The sequence below is a fragment of the Primulina eburnea genome, chromosome 18, assembly GCF_022965805.1.
Source record: "Primulina eburnea isolate SZY01 chromosome 18, ASM2296580v1, whole genome shotgun sequence".
Taxonomy (NCBI): Eukaryota; Viridiplantae; Streptophyta; class Magnoliopsida; order Lamiales; family Gesneriaceae; genus Primulina; species Primulina eburnea.
Genome location: NC_133118.1, coordinates 31,338,737 through 31,360,352, shown reverse-complemented (window position 1 = coordinate 31,360,352; position 21,616 = coordinate 31,338,737). Strand labels below are relative to the sequence as shown.

The window sequence follows — 21,616 nt, the reverse complement described above, 5'->3', positions numbered from 1 at the left end:
ACACACATTCACGACTTGCTTCATGTAGTGCAATAATCTCGGCATGATTTGATGAAGTTGTTACGAGCGTTTGTTTCTGTGAACGCCAAGATATTGCAGTGCCTCCACGAGTAAATACATATCCAGTTTGGGAACGTGCCTTGTGTGGATCAGATAAGTATCCAGCATCAGCATAACCAATTATACTTGGATTAGCATCTTTTGAATACAAAAGTCCCAAGTCTGTCGTTCCTCGTAGATAACGGAATATATGTTTAATTCCGTTCCAGTGTCTCTTTGTTGGATATGAGCTAAATCTTGCCAACAGATTCACGGCAAAAGATATATCAGGCATTGTACAATTTTTAAGGTACATAAGGGCACCGATGGCACTTAGATATGGTACTTCTGGACCAAGAATATCTTCATCATCTTCACATGGACGGAATGGATCCTTTTCTATGTTTAATGATCTAACAACCATTGGAGTACTTAAAGGATTTGCTTTATCCATATTAAAACGTTTAAGGATCTTTTCTGTATAATTTGTCTGGTGAACAAACATTCCACATTCTTTTTGTTCAATTTGTAAACCCAGACAATACTTGGTTTTTCCAAGATCCTTCATTTCAAATTCTTCCTTCAAGTATTACACAACTTCTTGAATTTCCTTATTCGTTCCAATGATGTTTAAATTATCAACATATACAGCAATAATTACGCATCCGGATGTTGTTTTCTTAATGAAAACACAAGGGCATATTGAATTATTTACATATCCCTTTTTCATCAAGTGATCACTTAGTCGATTATACCACATTCGACCTGATTGCTTTAACCCATATAATGATCTTTGTAATTTCACAGAATAACATTCCCTGGGTTTTGAACTTTGTGCTTCAGGCATCTTAAATCCTTCAGGGATTTTCATATATATATTACTATCAAGTGATCCATATAAGTAAGCTGTAACAACATCCATAAGACGCATTTCTAAATTTTCAGATACCGCCAAGCTAATCAAATACCGAAACGTAATTGCATCCATCACAGGAGAATACGTTTCTTCATAATCAATTCCAGGCCTTTGAGAAAAACCTTGTGCAACAAGTCGAGCTTTATATCTTACTATTTCATTTTTCTCATTTCGCTTTCGAATAAAAACCCATTTGTATCCAACAGGTTTTACACCTTCAGGTGTAAGGACTATAGGTCCAAAAACATTACGTTTATTTAGCGAATCCAATTCAACCTGGATGGCTTCTTTCCATTTTATCCAGTCCTGCCGATTTTTACATTCACTAAAAGATTTTGGTTTATGATCTTCATTATCATTTATGATGTCGATTGCCACATTATAAGAAAATATATCATCAATTTCATCTATATCTGTTCGGTTCCATATTTTTCAAGTATTAATGTAATTGATAGAGATTTCATGATTCTCGTCAGTTTGTGGTTCTGACAGAACATTTGCATCATCATGTGTTTCTTCAGGAACATCATTCTCTATTTTGTGATCATCATGTGTTTCTTCAGAAACATCATTCTTTATTTTGTGATCATCGTGTTTCTCTATGAATTTTCTTTTTCGAGGATTTTTATCCTTGGAACCGACTGGCCTTCCACGCTTCAGGCGTTTAATGACATCATGAGTATCTTCCATTTGTTTCTTTGGAATTTCAATTCGAGCAGGGGCATTTGCAGCATGTATATATGATTTAGTTACCCCTTTTGTGTCTGCAAATGCATCTGGTATTTGATTTGCTATTCTTTGCAAGTGTACAATTTGTTGTACATCTTTTTCACATTGTTTTGTTCTTGGATCTAGATGTAACAATGATGATACATACCATGTATTTTTTTTTTCGGTATGTTTTTGTTCTCCCCCTAACATTGGGAAGATTTCCTCATTAAAATGACAATCAGCAAAACGTGCTGTGAACACATCTCCTGTCTGAGGTTCAAGATATCGAATGATTGATGGACTATCATAACCGATATAAATTCCAACTTTTCTTTGAGGTCCCATTTTCTTTCGTTGTGGTGGTGCAATAGGCACATACACCATACATCCAAAAATTCTCAGATGAGAAATGTCTGGTTCTTTACCAAATGCAAGCTGCAATGGGGAGTATTTATGATATGCACTTGGTCTAATGCGAATTAATGAAGCAGTATGTAAAATTGCATGTCTCCATATAGAAATAGGGAGCTTTGTTTTCATAATCATTGGTCTACCAATCATTTGCAGACGTTTAATCAATGATTCAGCCAATCCATTCTGTGTATGTACATGAGCAACAGGATGCTCAACAATGATTCCCATAGACATACAATAATCATTGAAAGTCTGGGAAGTAAATTCACCAGCATTATCAAGTCTAATTTTCTTGATTGTATAATCGGGAAACTGATTCCTCAATTTTATTATTTGAGCAAGTAATCTTGCAAATGCAACATTTCGAGTTGACAATAAACATACATGTGACCATCTGCTGGAGGCATCAATCAATACCATAAAGTATCTGAATGGTCCACATGGTGGATGGATTGGTCCACAAATATCACCCTGAATACGTTCAAGAAACATTGGTGATTCAGTTTGGATTTTGACTGGTGATGGTCTTATAATAAGTTTTCCAAGAGAACATGCTTTACATTGAAACTTATTATTCTGAAAGATCTTCTGGTCTTTCAGTGGATGACCGTGTGTATTTTCTATAATTCTTCGCATCATTGTTGAACCAGGATGTCCCAATCGATCATGCCAATTGGTTAATATCGAAGAATTATCAACTATCATGTTTGATTCAATGGGACTTATATGTGTATAATGCAATCCAGTAGGGAGCATTGGTAGTTTTTCAATCACATATTTCTTTCCTGATTTATATGTGATAAGACACATATATTTCTCATTCCCTTCATTCATTGTTTGAGTATCATACCCATGGGAATATATATCATTAAAACTCAACAAATTTCTTTTCGATTGTGGTGAATATAAAGCATCATTGATCAAAAATTTTGTACCATTAGGTAACAAAAATTGTGCTTTACCACATCCTTTAATCAAGTCTACAGGACCTGATATTGTATTCACCGTTGTTTTTGTTGGTTTTAGTTCCAAGAAATATCTTTTATCTCGGAGGATAGTGTGCGTTGTACCACTATCGGGTATGCAAACTTCAGCTTTGCTCATAGCATTTTCCATATTTGAACTTCAAAAAAATATGCAATGAAATAAAATTACTGAAAATACATATGTAAATATAACACATATCATAATTATACAATAAAACATTATTACATGAATACATGAAAAATCAATTATTGTACATTTATATTCTACCATTAAATTGTTCATTTTCAGAGAAATTATTGAGAAAATCTGTAGCATCAAAATTGTTCATTTCTATCCCACCAACATGTTGATCATTTCCAGAGAAATCATTCATAAAATCACCAGCATCAAAATAAGTTGAATCACTCAAACGGTCACTGTGTTCAGTGAAGTTGGTCTCCTTTTCTTTCCCCTTTAATGATTCTTTATAAAGTTTACAAAGATGCTCAGGGGCTCGACAAACTTTGGACCAATGTCCTGGAGTACCACATCTGTAACAAGAACTTTTATATCTTTTTGAGTAATTTTCGTTAACACTTGTATTCTCATGATGCCTTTTCTGTGGATGGTTTGGGACGCTCTTTTGAGATGAGTTATAAAAATAACTATCTCTATTATTTTCAAAACCACGACCGCGTCCACGACCACGGCCAATTCCACGTCTACGTCCACGACCTCGACCTCGACCAAAATCTTGTCTATGAATTTGATTTTGGTTCCGAGGTTTAAATTCATTTTTACTTACATCATTTACTTCGGGAAATGCTGTTGATCCAGTGGGTCGGGACTGATGATTTCTCATTAATAGCTCATTGTTCTTTTCCGCCACAAGAAGACAGGCGATGAGCTCAGAATATCTCGCAAATCCATGTACTCTATATTGTTGCTGTAGAGTAATATTTGATGCATGAAATGTGGAAAATGTTTTTTCAAGCATCTCAGATTCTGTGACCTCATGTCCACAAAATTTTAATTGCGAGATTATTCTATACATCGCCGAATTGTAATCACTGACTTTTTTAAAATCTTGGAATCTCAGTGTATTCCATTCATCCCGGGCGGTCGGAAGTATAACTTCCCTTATATGTTCAAATCTTTCTTTTAATCCCTTCCACAAAGCCATGGGATTTTTTTCAGTCAGATATTCACATTTCAATCCATCGTCGAGATGTCGACGCAAAAATATCATGGCTCTTGCCTTTTCTTGTGACGTGCATATGCCATTTTCTTTAATGGTCTCGCTTAGACCCAATGACTCAAGATGCATTTCTACATCTAGAGTCCATGGCATATAATTCTTTCCCGTGATGTCGAGCGCAATAAATTCGAGCTTTGTTAAATTTGACATGGTGGTACTAAAAAAAATTACGATGCATTTTATTAGTTAATAAATATTGCAATACAAAGTAACGGATAAACAACAAGTACAAGTATTTGTAAAAATAAAGAAAACGCACGAGGAGGATATTCTCCGATAAATACAAGACTCGTGAGTATGATAACCAAAATAATTAAAAATATCCTTGAGAAAGTCATCTTCTTTTTTCTTCGAAAAATTTGACGATGAATAATTTTTTAGAGAAGAAGAGAAAGTTTGAGTGATTGAATGTGTTTGTGAGATGATATTTATAAGACAAAAACTAGCCGTTTGTTACCGTTTATGACCGTTGGTGTACAAAAAAATAAATATATGTATTTGTATAATTTTATGGTAATAATATGGTATATATAATATTAGACATGTTTAAATAATTATGTATATCATATCATAATATTATAATGAGTGTCATAATTTATTTTGTTTAAAAACCTTATAGGATTTTATACTTGTCGTATCCCTTACCGGGAGTGTGGGATGTCGTCTTAACATCCTCCCAGGATTTATAACAAGTTTATGAAAAATTTATTTTTATTATTTCTAATAATAACATTATATTATATATTAAATAAATACACAATAAATAAATAACAGTAAAATAAATATTATTACTTTTGTTACCTTTTTCTTCTGTTTGGAGCTTGGAAAAGTATGTAGGACTTTTAGAGCTTCGTGCTGATAACGTGTTGTGAAAAAGTAAAAATTTATGGTAAAAAGTAAAAATCTCAAACACTCAAAATTTACCAACCAACACACTTTATAATATTTTTCTCTTTACTCAATTGTGATTTTCTTCACAAATGAGAGATCTATTTATAGAGTTTCATTACACATAATCCAAAAATAAAATACATTATTACCTACATCATCACACACAAATTTCTAACTTTACAACTCTTATTTTCAACATTCAAATATTCCACTATTACTTTTTCCGTATTAAAATATATTATTTCAACATAAACGAATTTTTGAAAAAATTATAAAAATTTTCAATCAATCAAAGTATCAAACCAAATTTTCTAATTGAATTTGCTCTCTCGGTCTTTCCGATGGAACCGAAATTTTCATCTCTGATTTTGGTAATATTATTATTTTATTATTGCTGTTTATTCTATTAATCTTTTAATTTAAAAAAATGTTATATTATCACTGTTATTATTATTAATCTATGTTATATGATTTATTATTATTAAAATCTCAAACCCGGCACTTAGTCTCCGGCTACCATATAAAAAAATAATATAAAACTTTATGTGAGATGGTCTTACGAGTCATATTTTGTAAGAGATGTCTTTTATTTAGATCATTAATGAAAAATATTATTTTTATGCTTAAAATATTATTTTTTTATTGTGAATATCTGTAAGGTTGACCCATCTCGCAGATTAAGATCCGTGAGACGGTCTCATATGAGACCCACTCACAAATAAATGTAAAAACTTATGTGAGAGGGTTTTACCAATCGTATTTTGTGAGAGAGATATCTTATTTGGGTCATCCATGAAAAATATAATTTTTTATGCTAAGACTATTATTTTTTATTGTGAAATCGGTATTTTTGACTTGTCTCAAGATAAAGATTTGTGACGTCGTCTCACAAAAGACCTACTCAAAAATAAAATATGTATTTTATAGACGATTTTATAGTTTTATATTTGTGAAACGAATCTTATTTATAATTATATCGAAAATAATATATTATAAAAAAAATATTTTTTTATAAAGGAAATTATCATAAATATACATGTGTGACAGGCTTGAGGGGATTTTGTGAAAATAAAAAGACTTTACGAGGTTGGAGGTGGCAGCAAGAACTTGCCCGCGAGATTGGCAATGGTGGCGAAATTAGTTGATTATGACGAGCAAAGAAATGTTAAAAGAAGAGAGGTAGACGCCAATATTTCCCATCATTCTTCTTCTTTTATTATTGTTCTAAAATATTTTTGATTTTTTTTCTTCTTATTCTTGATTTTCATAAATTGTTTTTTTCAGGTGCTGGAGAGAAAGAAAGCAATCGAAGGAGTCATCAGAGCTGCTTCTTCATTGAAGGACCACCTTTCTTGCTTCCCACAGTTCCACCACTGCCATAAAAATGGTTCGGTTTTGTATCAATGGAATTATTTATTTATTTATTTGTGTGTGTTGAATTTTCGATCAGCAACTCAAAACTATTATCTGGGTTCAAAGGAATTCGACCTTGTAATTCGGTGCAATTTTTAAGGGTGTGCTTGTATTTTTTTTATTTTTTTTTCCCTGAAAATATTATCTTTTACTGAAAGTTTATTGGGTAAACGTGGTATCTGGTTGAATAATCTGGACTTCAAATATCCATGTGATCTTTATGGCACATTGAATATATGAACATTCCATGGCCCCTTGATATTCTAATTTTTAAACTATTGAGCATTTTTTTGTGGAGCGACCGAGAGGTGAACAAAATATATTTAGTATGGTAGATGTGCTATTTATTGGGAAGAGAATAAAAATGAGGGTGTTATGCCTGATTTCGATTTGGAAACGGAAAAGAAGGGCTAGAAAATGAAGTCAAATGGTACTTGAAGTGTTTGGTACATGTACATTACCAGAAGTTCAAGAAAAGTTGGCTGGATTTGGCCTTTTTACCAGTTTGAGTAGTTTATCCTGTTTTTTAAGAGTGGTGCCCTATAAACATTCGCTGATCTTGTGCATGGTATTTTCTCTTGTTTTCTTCGATCCCTTGTCATTTACAATAGATATCTTTACATTTTTTTTATCTACATTGCTTTATTATGTTTAAATATCATTATTTCTAGGCTTGCATATACATTTGGAGTCCGGACGTGGCAATAAGCTCTCACTTCATGTGAAACGATATGTGCAAGACCTTCTTAAGGTGGCATAGGCTGACAAATATTGTGTACCCTTCTTCCATTTTTCAAACATATCGAACATGATGCTGCGTTTTGTCTCTTTGAGTTTTAATGAATATTTGTTTTTTTTCCATCTTGTAGTTAAATATGGAGGCACCCTATGGACCTGAATGGCCAGCAGAAGAAAAGATTAAGCGGAGGGAAATGGTTTCAGAGGAAGCTCGATATATTTTTGTGCACGAGATCTCAAATAAAGATTCTATCGAAGTGTCTGAATTCATGGGAAAGAGTAGGACATGTAATTGCCGTGGTCCAATCATTGGCTTTGTGCATTACAGATTCATTATGGAGGAAGAAGTGCCTGTTGTCTATGTTTATGAATTACAGCTCGAGCCCCGTGTTCAAGGAAAGGGACTTGGGAAAATTCTAATGGAATTGGTAGAGCTTATTGCTTGTGAGGTGTGGTTTTCAAATTTCCATTTCGCCATATTTTATGAATATAATGTTGAGAATAAGGAAAACAAGGCATACATGTAAAAGTATGTGTTAGGATAGTAATTTATTGATTCAATCTTCTTTGTAGAATAAAATGGGAGCTGTGGTGCTAACTGTTCAAAGAGCCAATTCTCCAGCAATGGACTTCTACATCGACAAACTTAGGTAGGTATTGTATAATCATTTGAACGGTCCATGACATTTGTGTTCACATTGTTATACTGATCAAACTCGAGACTCGAGAGTTTTGGAGTTTGAGTATCTTGTATGGAAATGAGAATCTTGTTTCACCAGTGTTATTGGCTTAACGTCGTTGATTATCAATTGTAATTCATCCTAGGTGGCTTTATTTTGCCACATCAACTAGTTCCAGAAACAGTTATTCACATCTGTATCCCTATGTGCAGTGCTTCTCCCGGTCCCTTACCTCCGAGTCCCCGCTGACTTTTTGAAGCCAGTATTTATGTTTTACCCGTGTATTTGGCCCCTACATAAAAAAAAATTTGCAGCCACAGAAGCTCAACAGTCCTGTTCTTCTTGATCACATGAAATCCACTATTGAAAATTCACCATATTTATTTCCAACTAATAGCTTTGAGTAATGATTCATTGAGATCTACATTTTATTTCATGAAAGTCAAGTTAGTAATTTTTTGTGAGGTCGAGTTTGTTCATTCTATCTTTATATGACTTTGGGAAATTCACTGTTGCCTACAAGTTCTCAACTACTTCGAAAACTTATCCTCTGCAGATACCGTATCTCTGCAATTTCGCCATCAAAGGTTGATCCATTGGTTAGCATTTCATCTTAGCAACTCGAAATTTTTTCATCCATTTGAGACTATCATAGAATATTTGTTTGTTATTATTATTATCTCCTGTAGGGATCACAAAAAAGCTATGAGATTCTTTGCAAAACATTTGATCATGAAGCTCGAGTAATATTGGAGGTACTCGAAACACGTTTATGATAACTCATCAACTCATTATAATCTTAAATTCACCTAGTTGATGGTGAAGCAAATTATACATGAAAATTAGTTGATTCACCAACCCTCAAATTATGTGATGTTTATCACATTATTATTTTCCAGGCAGCAGCGCAGGATACTGCAGTCAATGCATGAGAATATTGGATTAATGATGCAACCTAGTTACTTCTCTTCTCACACATTCGGTCGAAATATATATCCCTACCATTTGTTTGCTCATTATGCATCAAAATATAGCGCTTGAGTTTATTGAACCGAATGTCGTGAGAGGATAGTTTCTTCCGGTCTCTCCATCGTCTTCGTGTTGTAATATTTATTCTGTCATCATTCTTTGTTTGAGAACTGCTTTCTATGTGGAAATGCAACTTAATTATACATATTTTTTACTGATCTTTGTTTATGCATTCCTGCTAAATCTGAACTTTCTTCTTGTATTTTTCATGGATATGTTTCACAACCTTTTCTTTCCTCTGTAAAACGAGGTTGTAACATGGAAGTAACTCATTCAATAACTTATTAAGTTTAAAACCTTACATCTTTGAAAAAATCACATGTATTCGACAAATATCCATCATTTGTCAGATCAAGGTTCCAAAAGGTGTGAAGTTTGAAGTTCTTGAGCGGATTTAATATGATATTAAACGTGAAAAACTTTTTAAAATTTTTATTAATTGATAAAAGAACGCATTAGCATACAGAATTTATTCAGAATAAAATATAAATCTTAGAATTGTTTTTTACTATTAAGAGCAACAATTAAAGAATATTTCGGTGTATTTAAGTTGTTTTTGTTTTTAAAAAAATTATATTATCGAATATTATAATTAAAGTTTTATAATTTATAAAAAAAATTATAAAATTAACTCAAAATTAAATTAAACATCTTAAAAATTAACTAAACTTTATTTTTTTTTAAAAAAAGAATCTCTTTACAAAAAAAAGGTCATAAGCCAGATTATCAACCGGCCCTCTTCCTTAAATATGGTGTTTTTTTATTTAAAAAAAGGGAAAAAAAAAAAGAGAAAAAAAAGTAGTAGAAACCTATTATTTTACATATCAGTGTCAAGTTTTTATTACATATTTGCCAAAGTTAAGATTGAGGTTGATTTTTCTCGAAATAAAAAATTAAAAATCATAGATTTTTCAGGACAAAACTGAACATGATATCATAAAATTACAATATCGGATAAATCAATCATCTAATAATGTGTTCCTAATGCCATAACCAAAAACTGAGAAATTTGAAAACAGCAAACATAAGCCATACCACGAGAAATCACAACATTAGTTTAGAACGGATCAATAAATTTAATTAAAAAAGACTATTATTATAAAAAAATTGTATCAGGCCTCTGATTTAATGCGCAAAGAATTATTACATCAAGGCAAACATTTCATTGCCATCGAGTAGTCGAGGCTGAGTGGTTGAAGCAAGTGAATCGTAACTAGTTGCTGCTACACCGACGTCACAATCTACCATTCAACCACGCAGTTATGTCATCCATGATATCTTCTTTTTCGGGCTCGAAAAGTAGATCATGCAAGAACCCTTGGTAGAGCTTGATCGTTTTGTCAGTTGATGTAGCCTCGTCATATAGCTTCTGGGAGGCTGTGGGATCTGTCACTGAATCTGCTGCGCCGTGAAGGACCAGAAACGGCACTGTTAATCGGCTCAAGTTCTGTTGCAAGTAGGCAGTTAGGCACAGAATTTCGTAGCCAGGTTCTTACTCTGATGGAACCAGTAAACACTAGTGGATCCGAATACTTAGCCACCAGTGCATCTGGATCCCTGGACACTGCTATGCCACTCTTGTTTGCTGCACTGAATTGATATCTTGGTAACAAGAACGAAAAAACTGGAGCCAGAACCTAAAATCGAGCCAACTAAGGTCATGAATTCGATCTTTTCAAATTAAACAATCTGAAACAAAAAAGAGAGATTTGTACCGAAAATATAGCATGGGATGGCTGAACACCTACAGCAGGTGAAGTCAATACCACACCAGATACACGTTGTCTCACCTTTGGATCAAGTACTGCCTATTTAACACAAGAAAAATCGTTAAGAAATGGGATGTAAGGTTGTGATAATATGAATGATAATCTTTTTTTTATATTACCTTCAAGATTATGGCTCCACCGGTTGAGTGACCAAAGCAGAAGCAAGGAAGTGCTGGATTTTCAGCTAAAACCTTGCTGAGGAACATTTTCTGCACAGAATAGAATATACGGGAGGCGATTTAAATATTTTGTGCTATTTAGTCATCATTAAAAAGGTGCTTGTTCTGTATCAGGTGCACCAATATGGGAGGACACTCACCATGTCGTTTACAGCATAATCGAGAGAATGCACATATGCTTGCAGTCCATCACTCCCACCATGTCCTACAATAAGGCAAAAAGATTCGATGAGTAAACGATCTTTTGTGAAGTAAACATGTCATAGAAAGCAGAACCCTGACTAGCAACTAAAGTTTTCATTATGATGTCGTTTTATGTAGTTAAATTTAAACTAAATGCCAAAGAATATTAGCTTGTTGTCGTAATTACATTTAGACAGAACACTTGAATTCGCTGCCACAACATAGAAAGAGGTCCTTTTCGATGAAAAATTCACGTTCGTATAACTACTGCCTAATGGACATCAATACACCAAATATCTCAAGACAAGGAATCGAGCTCCTTTTTCCAAGTGCCTAGTTTTTTAGGATGTTAGAAAGATTATACACATTTTGTTCATATATGGCATCTGCTTCCTTTTAGCATTAAGTGGTTCTTTACTCAATCCGATTTTCGGAAGCATGCCTCCTCCTCGACCATACATTATTTACAAGGTACACATAATCATGCAATGACATGAATGATAAGCTTACTTATAAAGGAGGGCTTCATATTACTTTTATGCACCAATGGCATCCAGATTGATATTTATTAACGCCCTGCAACATCCAAATACACATGCATAGTTGAATATTGAATCTCTGCATTCTAGACTGTAAATAGCATACAGAACTGGTTGTCTCCTGATGATCATCGTATAGATGAACAAAGCAGAAGGTTTTGCTCTTTTACATGTTTTAGAAAGCGTATGTTCGTGTATACTGCTCTGTCTCAGAAATAATCGACAATCATGTTTCGGATTACTTAAACCAGTGAACATGCTTAGTCGCGCGTCAACAAACTTGCAAGAAACTTTTCTCCAAAAGAAAATAACTGTCATATGTTCTTCTTACATGTCTAATAAGCGATACTCAAAATATGTCGAGATAAATACTATCATAACCTACAAAATGGGTTGCCTGCTAAAATTTGGAGTTTGGACAGAACAAATATGCGGCAAAATTAAAAGTATAAGCTATCATTATTATTTTTCCTTCTTTAGTATCCAAGAAACACCAAAATATATTATTTGGTAAGAACACATCATCACTTGAATGACAAAGGTTCACTACTTATATCCTCATATCGAAGACTGTCACAAATATTCCTGAAAATGAAACATTCGAAAAGTAAAGTGGTTTGTCACTCACCGATCCAATCCATTCCATGGACCTTGAAGCCATTTGCATTTAGCCTCCTTGCAAAATCACTATATCTGCCACTGTTAGACAAACACACACGATAAAAGGGCTTTAGAAGATAAAGAAAATGAACAAAATAGCATCTGATGAAAAAAAGAATACAATGCATATACAGTAGCATACCTGTGTTCGTTCAAGCCATGCAAAAGGACAACCAATCCCCTATGCACCAGAAGCAAATAATTAGCACTAGAGTAATCTCAAGGCAGTCATGCTTCTCAGAAAAATAGCAGGTAAAGCACAAAAGATGAGCATAACATGAATTGATTTCCTCGTTTCAGCTGAAATATGTAGAAGCCCCTCAATACGTAGGAGAGCCACTCAAAGGAAAGAGAGACTGCACAATATGAGCCGAGAGAAAAAACGAGAAAAACCTCCACATTGGTTAAGTTTCCAGAATTATTAGATACCAGAAAGGCACTTTTCTTTTGTTTGGTTTAGGGTCTAGTCTTTGATAAATTGAATGTGATCTAAATCATCCTTAAAAAGAATTCATCGTGTCTTTCAGTCAAAATATTGAATATCCTGCTGACATTAGTATAGAAGCCGATCTACGCACAATCCAAACAAAATAATCGTGCAATAGCCTTCATTTCTTGTAATCTGGTAATTGATCTATAAGTGAACTATAAAAGGATGTAACCAAGAAATTCTATGACAGAGATGTATGACATTATCAATTACTGTGTTTGGATCAGTTATTTTGTTTTGACAAGTTGAATTAAAAGAAAATAATTAAGTTCCTTGTATAAATTTTAATCGGCGCAATATTTTTATCCAGTCTGGGACCATAGTCCCCCATCTCATGACGAGTTTGAAATTTAACGAGGTAAAACACAGCATGACGACAGAAACTATCGAGAGGATGATGAAGTAGCAGGTTTGGCCAAACCTAAGACTTGTTATCAATCAGTAAAATGTAACATAACTCATGGATTTTTCCATGCCACACTGGTGCAGCCATAGGCCCATAACCATAACCATTACATAGGAGAGGACCAGCCTCGCTTCAAAACACGAGTGCCGACGCCCATATTTGTGGACTTTGAGACCTACGGCCTTTTGGCATGTAAATGGTGGAGCACCTCTCCCATCCCTCACTATGGCAACAATGTCTTTTTCAAAAATCTAAAATAACAGAACTAATTTCTTATCTTCCTGCCAACCCTACCACAGAACCCAAGAAGAAAGTGTCACCATCACAAAAAGCCACTTGGTTTTTTGCAACTCTTGGAAAGCGGTCCAAATCATGAGGCGGGAACAAATTATTTATTCTTCTCCCTACTTATGCTGGAATATTCCTGTTATATTTTGATGCACAGGTCTTGAATATCTAGAATCTAGATATGTTCGAATGGAGCTAACCAAGAACATCGACTTTATGCACGTGGACAAAACATATATGCTCCAGTGAAGGAATTGTCTCTGTCACATTCAAAATCTTATCTTTTACAGCAGGTGGAAACAAGAGGAACAACAGAAGAATATTAGGGGCAAAACTTGATGGGATTAAAATCAGTAGTCGTCTGTGATTTCTGCGTCTTGATTTCTTTTTTTATAACAAACTTCAAATTCATTGAACTTTAATGAAAAAAACCCAAATAATGTCAATCATCAGAGGATGAAATATACACGCCATTTCACAGAAATAATTATGCGTAGATTGCAATGACTTTATGAATCAAAGTAAAATTATAGCCAAGAAAATATGAAACTATGATTCTAATATACCTGACTTTAATATTAGCAGGTGTCCACGATTGTGTGAAAATGGTGTCACCTCTGGATGAAACCAACAGTGAAAAATCCCTCACACTCTCCTTAACATCCCCATCAGTACCATTATCCTCCACCACCCTCTGAATGGCCAAAGCCCGCCGAGCCGCCACCACCTTGTCAACCGCCGCCGCGAAGCTCTTCCTTGGCACCATCGCCGCGGGCACCCTCACCACCTTCCCCTGAGGCTTCTCCTCCTTCCCTCCGCCACCGCTGCCACCTTTCTCCGCAGACCGCTTCCCCCGAAACGGCAACAGAAAAATCAACCAAAAAGCGTTGATCAGCAGCCACAGGCTTTTCAACAAGCGTAAGGATAGCAAAGCATTTATCCTTCCGCTAGCTCCCGACGTCAGCATGACGGTGCTCGCCGGATCGCTTGCGTTCTTAACCATTGCTGACGACTTAAACACCGATGAAAGATTCAACCTTGACGAAATCTGAGATAGATAGACAGACCGTGAAGGCAACTTTTTATACAATTTCGATCTGGGTTTTGAGATTATATTAATTCTTGCTTGCAAATGACGTCGATTCACGCAAAAAGAATTTGGGTCTGGGAATGCAAAGCAAATCATGAACCAAGAAATGAGAAAAAATAACAAGCTGAAGACTGGTAAAGATTTCTCTCTTCTTTTCCCGTCTTAGACTAAAAATCGTAAAATCAAGCGACGTGCAAATCAAGAAAAGTCAGCATCGAAATCCGCCATTTCTGGAGCACCAATAGATAACACAATTTTACTCATTCAGGCAACCGAAATTAGTCAAATAAGTAAAAAATCATTCCCAACAATTCTCCCGTTCTAATGTATAAAATCAGAAAATAAATGTGATTTCTTTTTTTTCTCCTTGTTAAGAGGAAAATTCGAACTGAAATTGATTTCTAATTTCTAAGAGAGAGAGCTTCGGAGGAGTATAAATAGAGGTGCAGAAGGCACGCTGGCTCGAAGCTGGAGGCGATGGAATGCCACGTGTCGAGCTGTACTAGCTCTTCAATTTCTGATTTGCGGCGGTCCGAAATCGATTGGATTTCTTGTACAGACACGTGGTCATTGGTGACAGGTTTCAACTGGGACGTGTTTGGAAGTTGCTGGAATATTGGATAAGCATAAAACTGCCCGTTTGCCTTTGATGATTACTAAATCTGTACGATGTCAAACAATTGATTCCAAGTTGTATTAAAAAAGATTTTGGTATTAATTTATTAACCTTTTTAGTTAATTTGGAATACGTTGGAACATACTTCTATCTTGAATTAAGCGGAGTAATTGTTTGCCAAATATAATACATGTCAAATTAAACGTGTATTATGAGTTACAATATTATTGAGATGAGTATCCTCTTGCAAAACTGTTGATAGTACGACGTATGATTTGGTGGATTCTGTGAATCATAAAACAGATACATCAGATTTTAATTTGTAAGATTGACATATCGGACTAACGAGTCTGATAGTTCAACTCATTGACAACTAAATAGGCTCAACCCCCGTATCTTAAGGTTACGTTTTGTCTAAGAAATCTAAGCTAACATCTATAATTTGAATATGATATATGACTGATCTTATATTGTTGCATTTGAATATGATATAGTAGTACATATGGTCATGTTGCACCATAATGATAATTACAAATATATTGTTATTCACATTAGTAACATGTGATTTAATTAAAACTAATTGACAACACTAAACTTCTTTTTTTTTTCCAAGTTGTGTTTTACAATGTTTCGGGGAATCCTAAGTATCTCCTAAACTTCAGACCACAACCAAAAACAAACCCCTACTTTCTGGTAGTATATATAACACATGCAACAATTGAGGGATGTGATAAATAATGTTACCTTGAACTGTAAACATTGAAAAAAAGAAAGTGGAATTGAATGTGTTTTTCTTCTTCTTTATACTTTTGAGAGAGGATTGAATTTCTTTTTCAAGAAACAGAAAGATAAGTGTTGGCATTAATAACATGTATTTGACTCTTTTCCACTAGCATTTACTGCGAAATGCCAATAAAATACATTAATCAAGAATGATTTCCCCTCTTATTTTTCTCATTTAAACTAGAAAACAGCAGGATTTCTCAGCATCCAAGCAAATCCAATGCTGATCGAAGCTCTAAATATTATAGCACAATGATGAAAGCAGACATATATTGTATTTCTCTGCTGTCGTTCTTGATTGTTTGTCTTCGTATAAGCGAATTGAAGAAGAGGAGCTTTCCATCAATCTGAAGGTGCTCGTCAGGTGAAAATTTAAATTCTGTTTTACTATATAAAAAATGAACTGCATCCACATCTGGCAGTGGCTCATCTTCTGTTGTTGTTCGTATTCCTGCATGCAGATACATATCTGTACATACATGCAGAATATAAATGGTAACTTGGAAAGCCAAAAGAAACACCAAGCTCGTGGCAAGAGGCCAAACAAACCAACAGACACATATCTATACAGCCCTGCAGCATTTTATACTCAAAACTGTAGGCATGGAAGCACAAGAAAAATGGTGATCCCCAATCTTCTGTAATTTCTTTGTTTTTTTCAGACAGAATTTTAGGCACAAAAAAGGATCTTACAAGACTTGGAGTTCCCGTATGTATGTTGAATTTCATGTCGAAAATATGCTCCAATAGGTTTGGATAAAATAACATCTTATAAGCGTGCAAGAAGCTGTTAGTTAATAAGGACAGTTAATCTTGTCAGAATAGACTGACCTTAAGTATCACCCTCCTTTCACATTTTTTTAATCAAAATTGCATGTTGCATCAAGTAGCCAAACGATTCCGTACAGAGACTATATATAATGCATGCATGAGTTCTACGTAGACAGCGAAGAGACATGGTTCTGACACAGATAAAATCAGCTTTTCTGAAATATTATCCATAATATGAGTATCACCAAAATACCAAAGATGAAATATGAAGAAGTGCCTTCTGAAGAACATATCCATCATGAACTGGAGCCACGGTAGTCGATCCTCCGCCACTGAAGCAAGTAACAGTAGCAATGAATTAATATTAGATCGAGACATACAATCAATCAGGGAAACCATAACAAGAGGCATCAATGTTCTATCTTGTCTATAATAACAAAGGAGTGGTACAAAAATATTTGTCTATGGTCTGAAAGTTAGAAAGACCAAAGAATTTTCCATGTAAGAGAACATAAGAAAACATCCAGAGCTTGCTGACACAGGTGATTAGCAAATACTTGAGCAAGAAGAAGCACAAATGGTCAAAATTAAGCCTAAAAAAAAGAAACATCAATAAAAGGAGAAAATAATATTTTTGGCAACATTAGGCTAAAATCGGCACATTTATGAAGATACGAATTGTTTACATATTACAGATGGGAAATATTGGAGCCAAGCTAGGGATAGATTTTATAGTCTCAAACAGGTGATAATTTTTACAAAGATGGACTAACAGGGCTTCATGATCCTGCTTTCCAGCAATCATTTACCGATATTTACACCGCAAGATGCCTTCGAAAACCTTGGTATGCAATAAGTCATGAGATTATATTGTGACCAGTACCCTTTTCATCTTACTTGGTGATTTAGTACTAGGCAACCATGATTATCATGGAAATGTTCAGGCACAACTAAATCCATTGCTTAAAAGACGCGACTGGAGATGGCACTGCCACAGGTCTTTCATAGTTCAAGCAGGAATAGAGTCAGGTGAAACTACTCAATACTCAATATAAATTCTTTGAACTTGAAACTACTCAAGAATGGAATTTCTTGTTTCTTTGAACTTGAAATTAAATTTGAGATACATGTGATTATGATTTCTCCTTCAGTTTGAAACATGCTTAAATCGAAGTAAAAGTTAAGTTTGAGTTGTTTAATATAAAATTTCCTTGTACCTCTGATTTCGCCCCAAACCTCCTGTCTCTCAATAATTCTTCCTGCTGTAGGGCCACGTTAGAAGTTGGGAAAAACAGTTAAAATAAACTCTTGCAAACGCGACTTAAATACCACATCAAGTTCAAATCCATTGTTTTCTCTCTTCATTTTAATATTTATGTTTTCTTGATTGACATGTTTCCTCAATAATATTAATTACTACACCAATCATTGGGTTCAGGATTTCTGCAAATTTTCTTTGTTGACACAACTCCTTTTGTCAACAAGTACTTTGTAAACCGCCCAGTCCACAAGTTCAATTGGAAAGGCATAATGCCAAGGGACAAATACCTTTCTAACCTTTTAAAGGTTACTTTTTGTTATTTTTCTGAATAAAAAACAATTGAAAGCTGGTTTACAGGAAGGCAAATTCCCAAGATAAGGTCTAAATTTTGTATTCTTACTCCGTAGGATTTAAACACAGCCCTGAAAACATGGAAGGCTCCGTGGAAAATTGTGGTTGGACACCACCCTATAAGAAGCATCGGCCATCGAGGTGACACGGAAGAACTTATGCACCAACTCTTGCCTGTTCTACAGGTGAAACCTAATAGGTGAATGGTGATTGATTATATGTTGGTCATGAACCCACCTCGGATTTTTTCCCAATGTAATATTTACACTAGGTGTGTGCAGGAAAATAACTTCACATCTTCTTTATTTTTCAGGGAAACAAGATTCCTATGTATATAAATGGCCAAATGGGCATGATCACTGTCTACAGCACATAAACAACACTGGAGTGTATGTATTCATCCACAAAAAAAAATTCATGAAACTATATCACAGTTTTCCCTGCCCAAGAAAACAGGAGAACACTGCTTAATTTGCAACAAAATGGTACATGCTATCAATATAGCTTTCAATAACCCAAAGAAAGGAACCAAAAGTAACAGCCTCAAGGACCAGTCTTCTCAGGCCACCAATACTAATCTCGATTAATTCATCTTGGGAAGAATCAATGGATTCTTGAGGCGAGATGACTATCTCAGGACTACCAAATAAAGCTTGTGTATGCCTCTCAATGATACTAACAGCTTCTTTAGATCTGATGGTTGCATACCTCTGAAGTGTCTCACCATCATATGACATGACATAAGTTCGCAATCTAGATGGCTTTATCCCGCTGAAGCCTCTAGCACCAGCACCACCGTCCCACGATGACATTTCTGAGTGGGTTTGACTATTTCCAAAAGACTCATCTCTGCTTGTGCCACCAGGTTTCATCTCCTCTGTTATAACTTCTTGTCTATTAATCTCTTCATCATCAATACCCTGTGGGAGAATTCTCATCGTCTTCTCCAACTGAAACCTCTTATCAATACGTTTAAGGAAATATCCATACATAACTGACGCTGCATATAACTGACCAATCCTTAGTTTGCTTTGTTGAACAATTGAGTCAGAATCACCAAGTCGATTTCCAAGGACGAGAACCAGATGGTTCTGTATCATCTCATAAGCTTCAGCAGAGTGAAGATGTTCCAGCTTCTCTTCTTGACTGGGACAGGTATCAACTTGACCAGTGTGGTTAGGAGACAATTGGGTAATTGAGGGTATCAAAGGTACATTAGCATCCATGAATTTCTGCACCACCAATGCATACAATATCTCTTCCACAGCCTTTTTCCTTTCATTGGATTTCACCTCTGCAATTCTCCTAAACACATTAAAAGAGTCCCATCAAACTATTAATACTAACTCATTCAAATGTAATTTCCAATTACACAAAACAACAAGTTAAACCATGATTCAACGCACTTAAAAAACTCATGGAAGATTAGAAATCCAAAAGTCTCAAACTTTACAGAGTTTAAATGTTTGCTGGCTAGTAAAAATACATCTATGGCTCACCTGTACAAAACTAATTCAGTCCCAGATGTAGATGGCTCTTCCTTGTCTCTCTCAGATTCACGATCAAACTGAAACTGTTTGAGCTGATGCTCCGCTGCTGCAACTACAAGATGCGGGTGGTTTCTTAAAATCTGACAGAGAAACTGACCGACTGGAGACTCCATCTGAAGTGGAGCAACAGGACCATGTGAACTGTCTGACATAGAAGGTTGCATAGACGCTCTAATTGAATTAACCTTTTTATTCATAAAACCCAATTTTCTGTTGCCACACTTCATACGAGAAATCCACTGTCTTTGCTGTGACACGCCAACCCAATACGAATAAGCAAAATTTGAAAAAATGACGACAGATTCAAACCAAAACTTGAACAAATCCAAAGTCTACTATTTCATCAAATGAGTCAAGGAGACCGTTAATCATCTCACTTAAACAGCTCATCAATTCACAAAACTTCAAAAATGGGCTCTCAAAAGATTGAATATTTCTGAATCCACAAAGTAAATCATGGTTGCCTATGATTCAAATATCTCAAAATAAATAACCAAATTCAAAAAAATAAAAATAATACGTAATCAAACAATTTTTTTAAAAAAAAATTTCAAACATGAAGAAAAAAAGATCATTACCTGAATCCAAGAGCGGCCGAGCATGGGTTTGGACTCAACCCGATTCAACAGCGATCGAGCAACCGAATCACACAGCTTGAAAGAAACATTGCTGCAAGAACACTGAAGAGCCGCCACTGATTCCATTTTCAACTACCAACCCCGCCAGAAAGATCGATCAACAACGCTCAACAGCAACAAAGAAACGAACACAAAATAAGGGAATTGAACAGCAAAACACAACGCGAACAAGAAGCTCGGATCAGATTAAAGTAAGAAATATATTTTGATCAGCTGGTTCTGTCGACTATAACAAAATCAATGCACGCACGCAAGCTTTCGTTGAAGGTGGAAAGTTTGAAACGAATTTGGCTTCTCCATCTTTGTGTCGGTTTATGATGTCACGTGTCGGTTTTATGATGTCACGTGTCTCGATAAATGTTTTGGTTTTTTTTTTTTATAAATAAAATGATAATTAAATTAATTGAATAATATAATAAAATCGTCCTAAAAAATATTAATAATAATGTTTTAATATTTGTGAATAGACAAAAACTTATGTGAGACGGTCTTACGGGTCGTATTGTGTGAGACGGATATCTTATTTGGGAAAAGTATTACTTTTTAAGCTAAGAGTATTACTTTTTATTGTGAATATCGGTAGAGTTGACCCGTCTCACAGATAAAGATTCGTGAGATCGTTTCAATAGAGACCTGCTAATGTGAGTATATTGACATTTATTTGCATATTCTATTTTCCCTTGTTAATCCATACATAGAGAACACAAAATAAGAGCTCGAAGTTTACTCGTCTCCTTATCCTCGACGTCCTCGAAAATGATTTTGCAATAAACAATGCATAGATTCTCTACCAAAAAATCTAGTCGAGTGCATATGTATCCCGAGTTACCGATAGTATCGGTATTCTGATGAAAAATAATTAAAATTTTAAATTTGAATATTGAGATGAACAAAATCAATTCTGCCATTCTCACTTTTGATTGGGCTTTTTCCAACAACCCAATTTGGTTTCAATGGGTATCATAGTGATTGTGGGCTCGATCCATA

At 34.9% G+C, this 21,616-nt stretch overlaps 3 protein-coding genes and 1 pseudogene across 6 annotated transcripts; 2 read left to right on the top strand and 2 right to left on the bottom strand.

The window, feature by feature from the left end:
• Positions 1-6,234: 6,234 nt before the first annotated feature.
• Positions 6,235-9,200, top strand: LOC140820118 (uncharacterized). 4 transcript variants are annotated; one of them, XM_073180440.1, is made up of 8 exons: positions 6,235-6,374; positions 6,480-6,582; positions 7,280-7,359; positions 7,478-7,795; positions 7,920-7,996; positions 8,583-8,613; positions 8,716-8,781; positions 8,926-9,200. In XM_073180440.1, exons 1-8 carry the CDS (start codon positions 6,321-6,323, stop codon positions 8,956-8,958), a joined length of 762 nt encoding a protein of 253 aa, XP_073036541.1. In that variant the 5' UTR covers positions 6,235-6,320; the 3' UTR covers positions 8,959-9,200. The 4 variants fall into 4 exon arrangements, with proteins under 4 accessions (XP_073036541.1, XP_073036542.1, XP_073036539.1 ...); XM_073180441.1 differs by having other exon boundaries at positions 8,716-8,782; positions 8,930-9,200; XM_073180438.1 differs by having other exon boundaries at positions 8,583-8,625.
• An 887-nt stretch (positions 9,201-10,087) lies between these two features.
• On the bottom strand, positions 10,088-15,181 carry LOC140820191 (uncharacterized). The gene is given in 8 exon segments (XM_073180520.1): positions 10,088-10,541; positions 10,543-10,692; positions 10,771-10,863; positions 10,944-11,033; positions 11,144-11,208; positions 12,354-12,424; positions 12,528-12,566; positions 14,136-15,181. Coding segments are annotated over 8 exon segments (1,380 nt in total). The 5' UTR covers positions 14,756-15,181; the 3' UTR covers positions 10,088-10,289.
• A 2,343-nt stretch (positions 15,182-17,524) lies between these two features.
• Positions 17,525-18,912, top strand: LOC140819866 (purple acid phosphatase 3-like; annotated as a pseudogene).
• On the bottom strand, positions 18,740-20,937 carry LOC140819865 (UV-B-induced protein At3g17800, chloroplastic-like). Its single transcript, XM_073180110.1, has 3 exons — positions 20,570-20,937; positions 19,941-20,239; positions 18,740-19,746 (listed from the first exon to the last, which is right to left on the bottom strand). The coding sequence occupies exons 1-3, from the start codon at positions 20,693-20,695 to the stop codon at positions 18,909-18,911; spliced, it is 1,263 nt and encodes a 420-aa protein (XP_073036211.1). The 5' UTR covers positions 20,696-20,937; the 3' UTR covers positions 18,740-18,908.
• Positions 20,938-21,616: the final 679 nt, after the last annotated feature.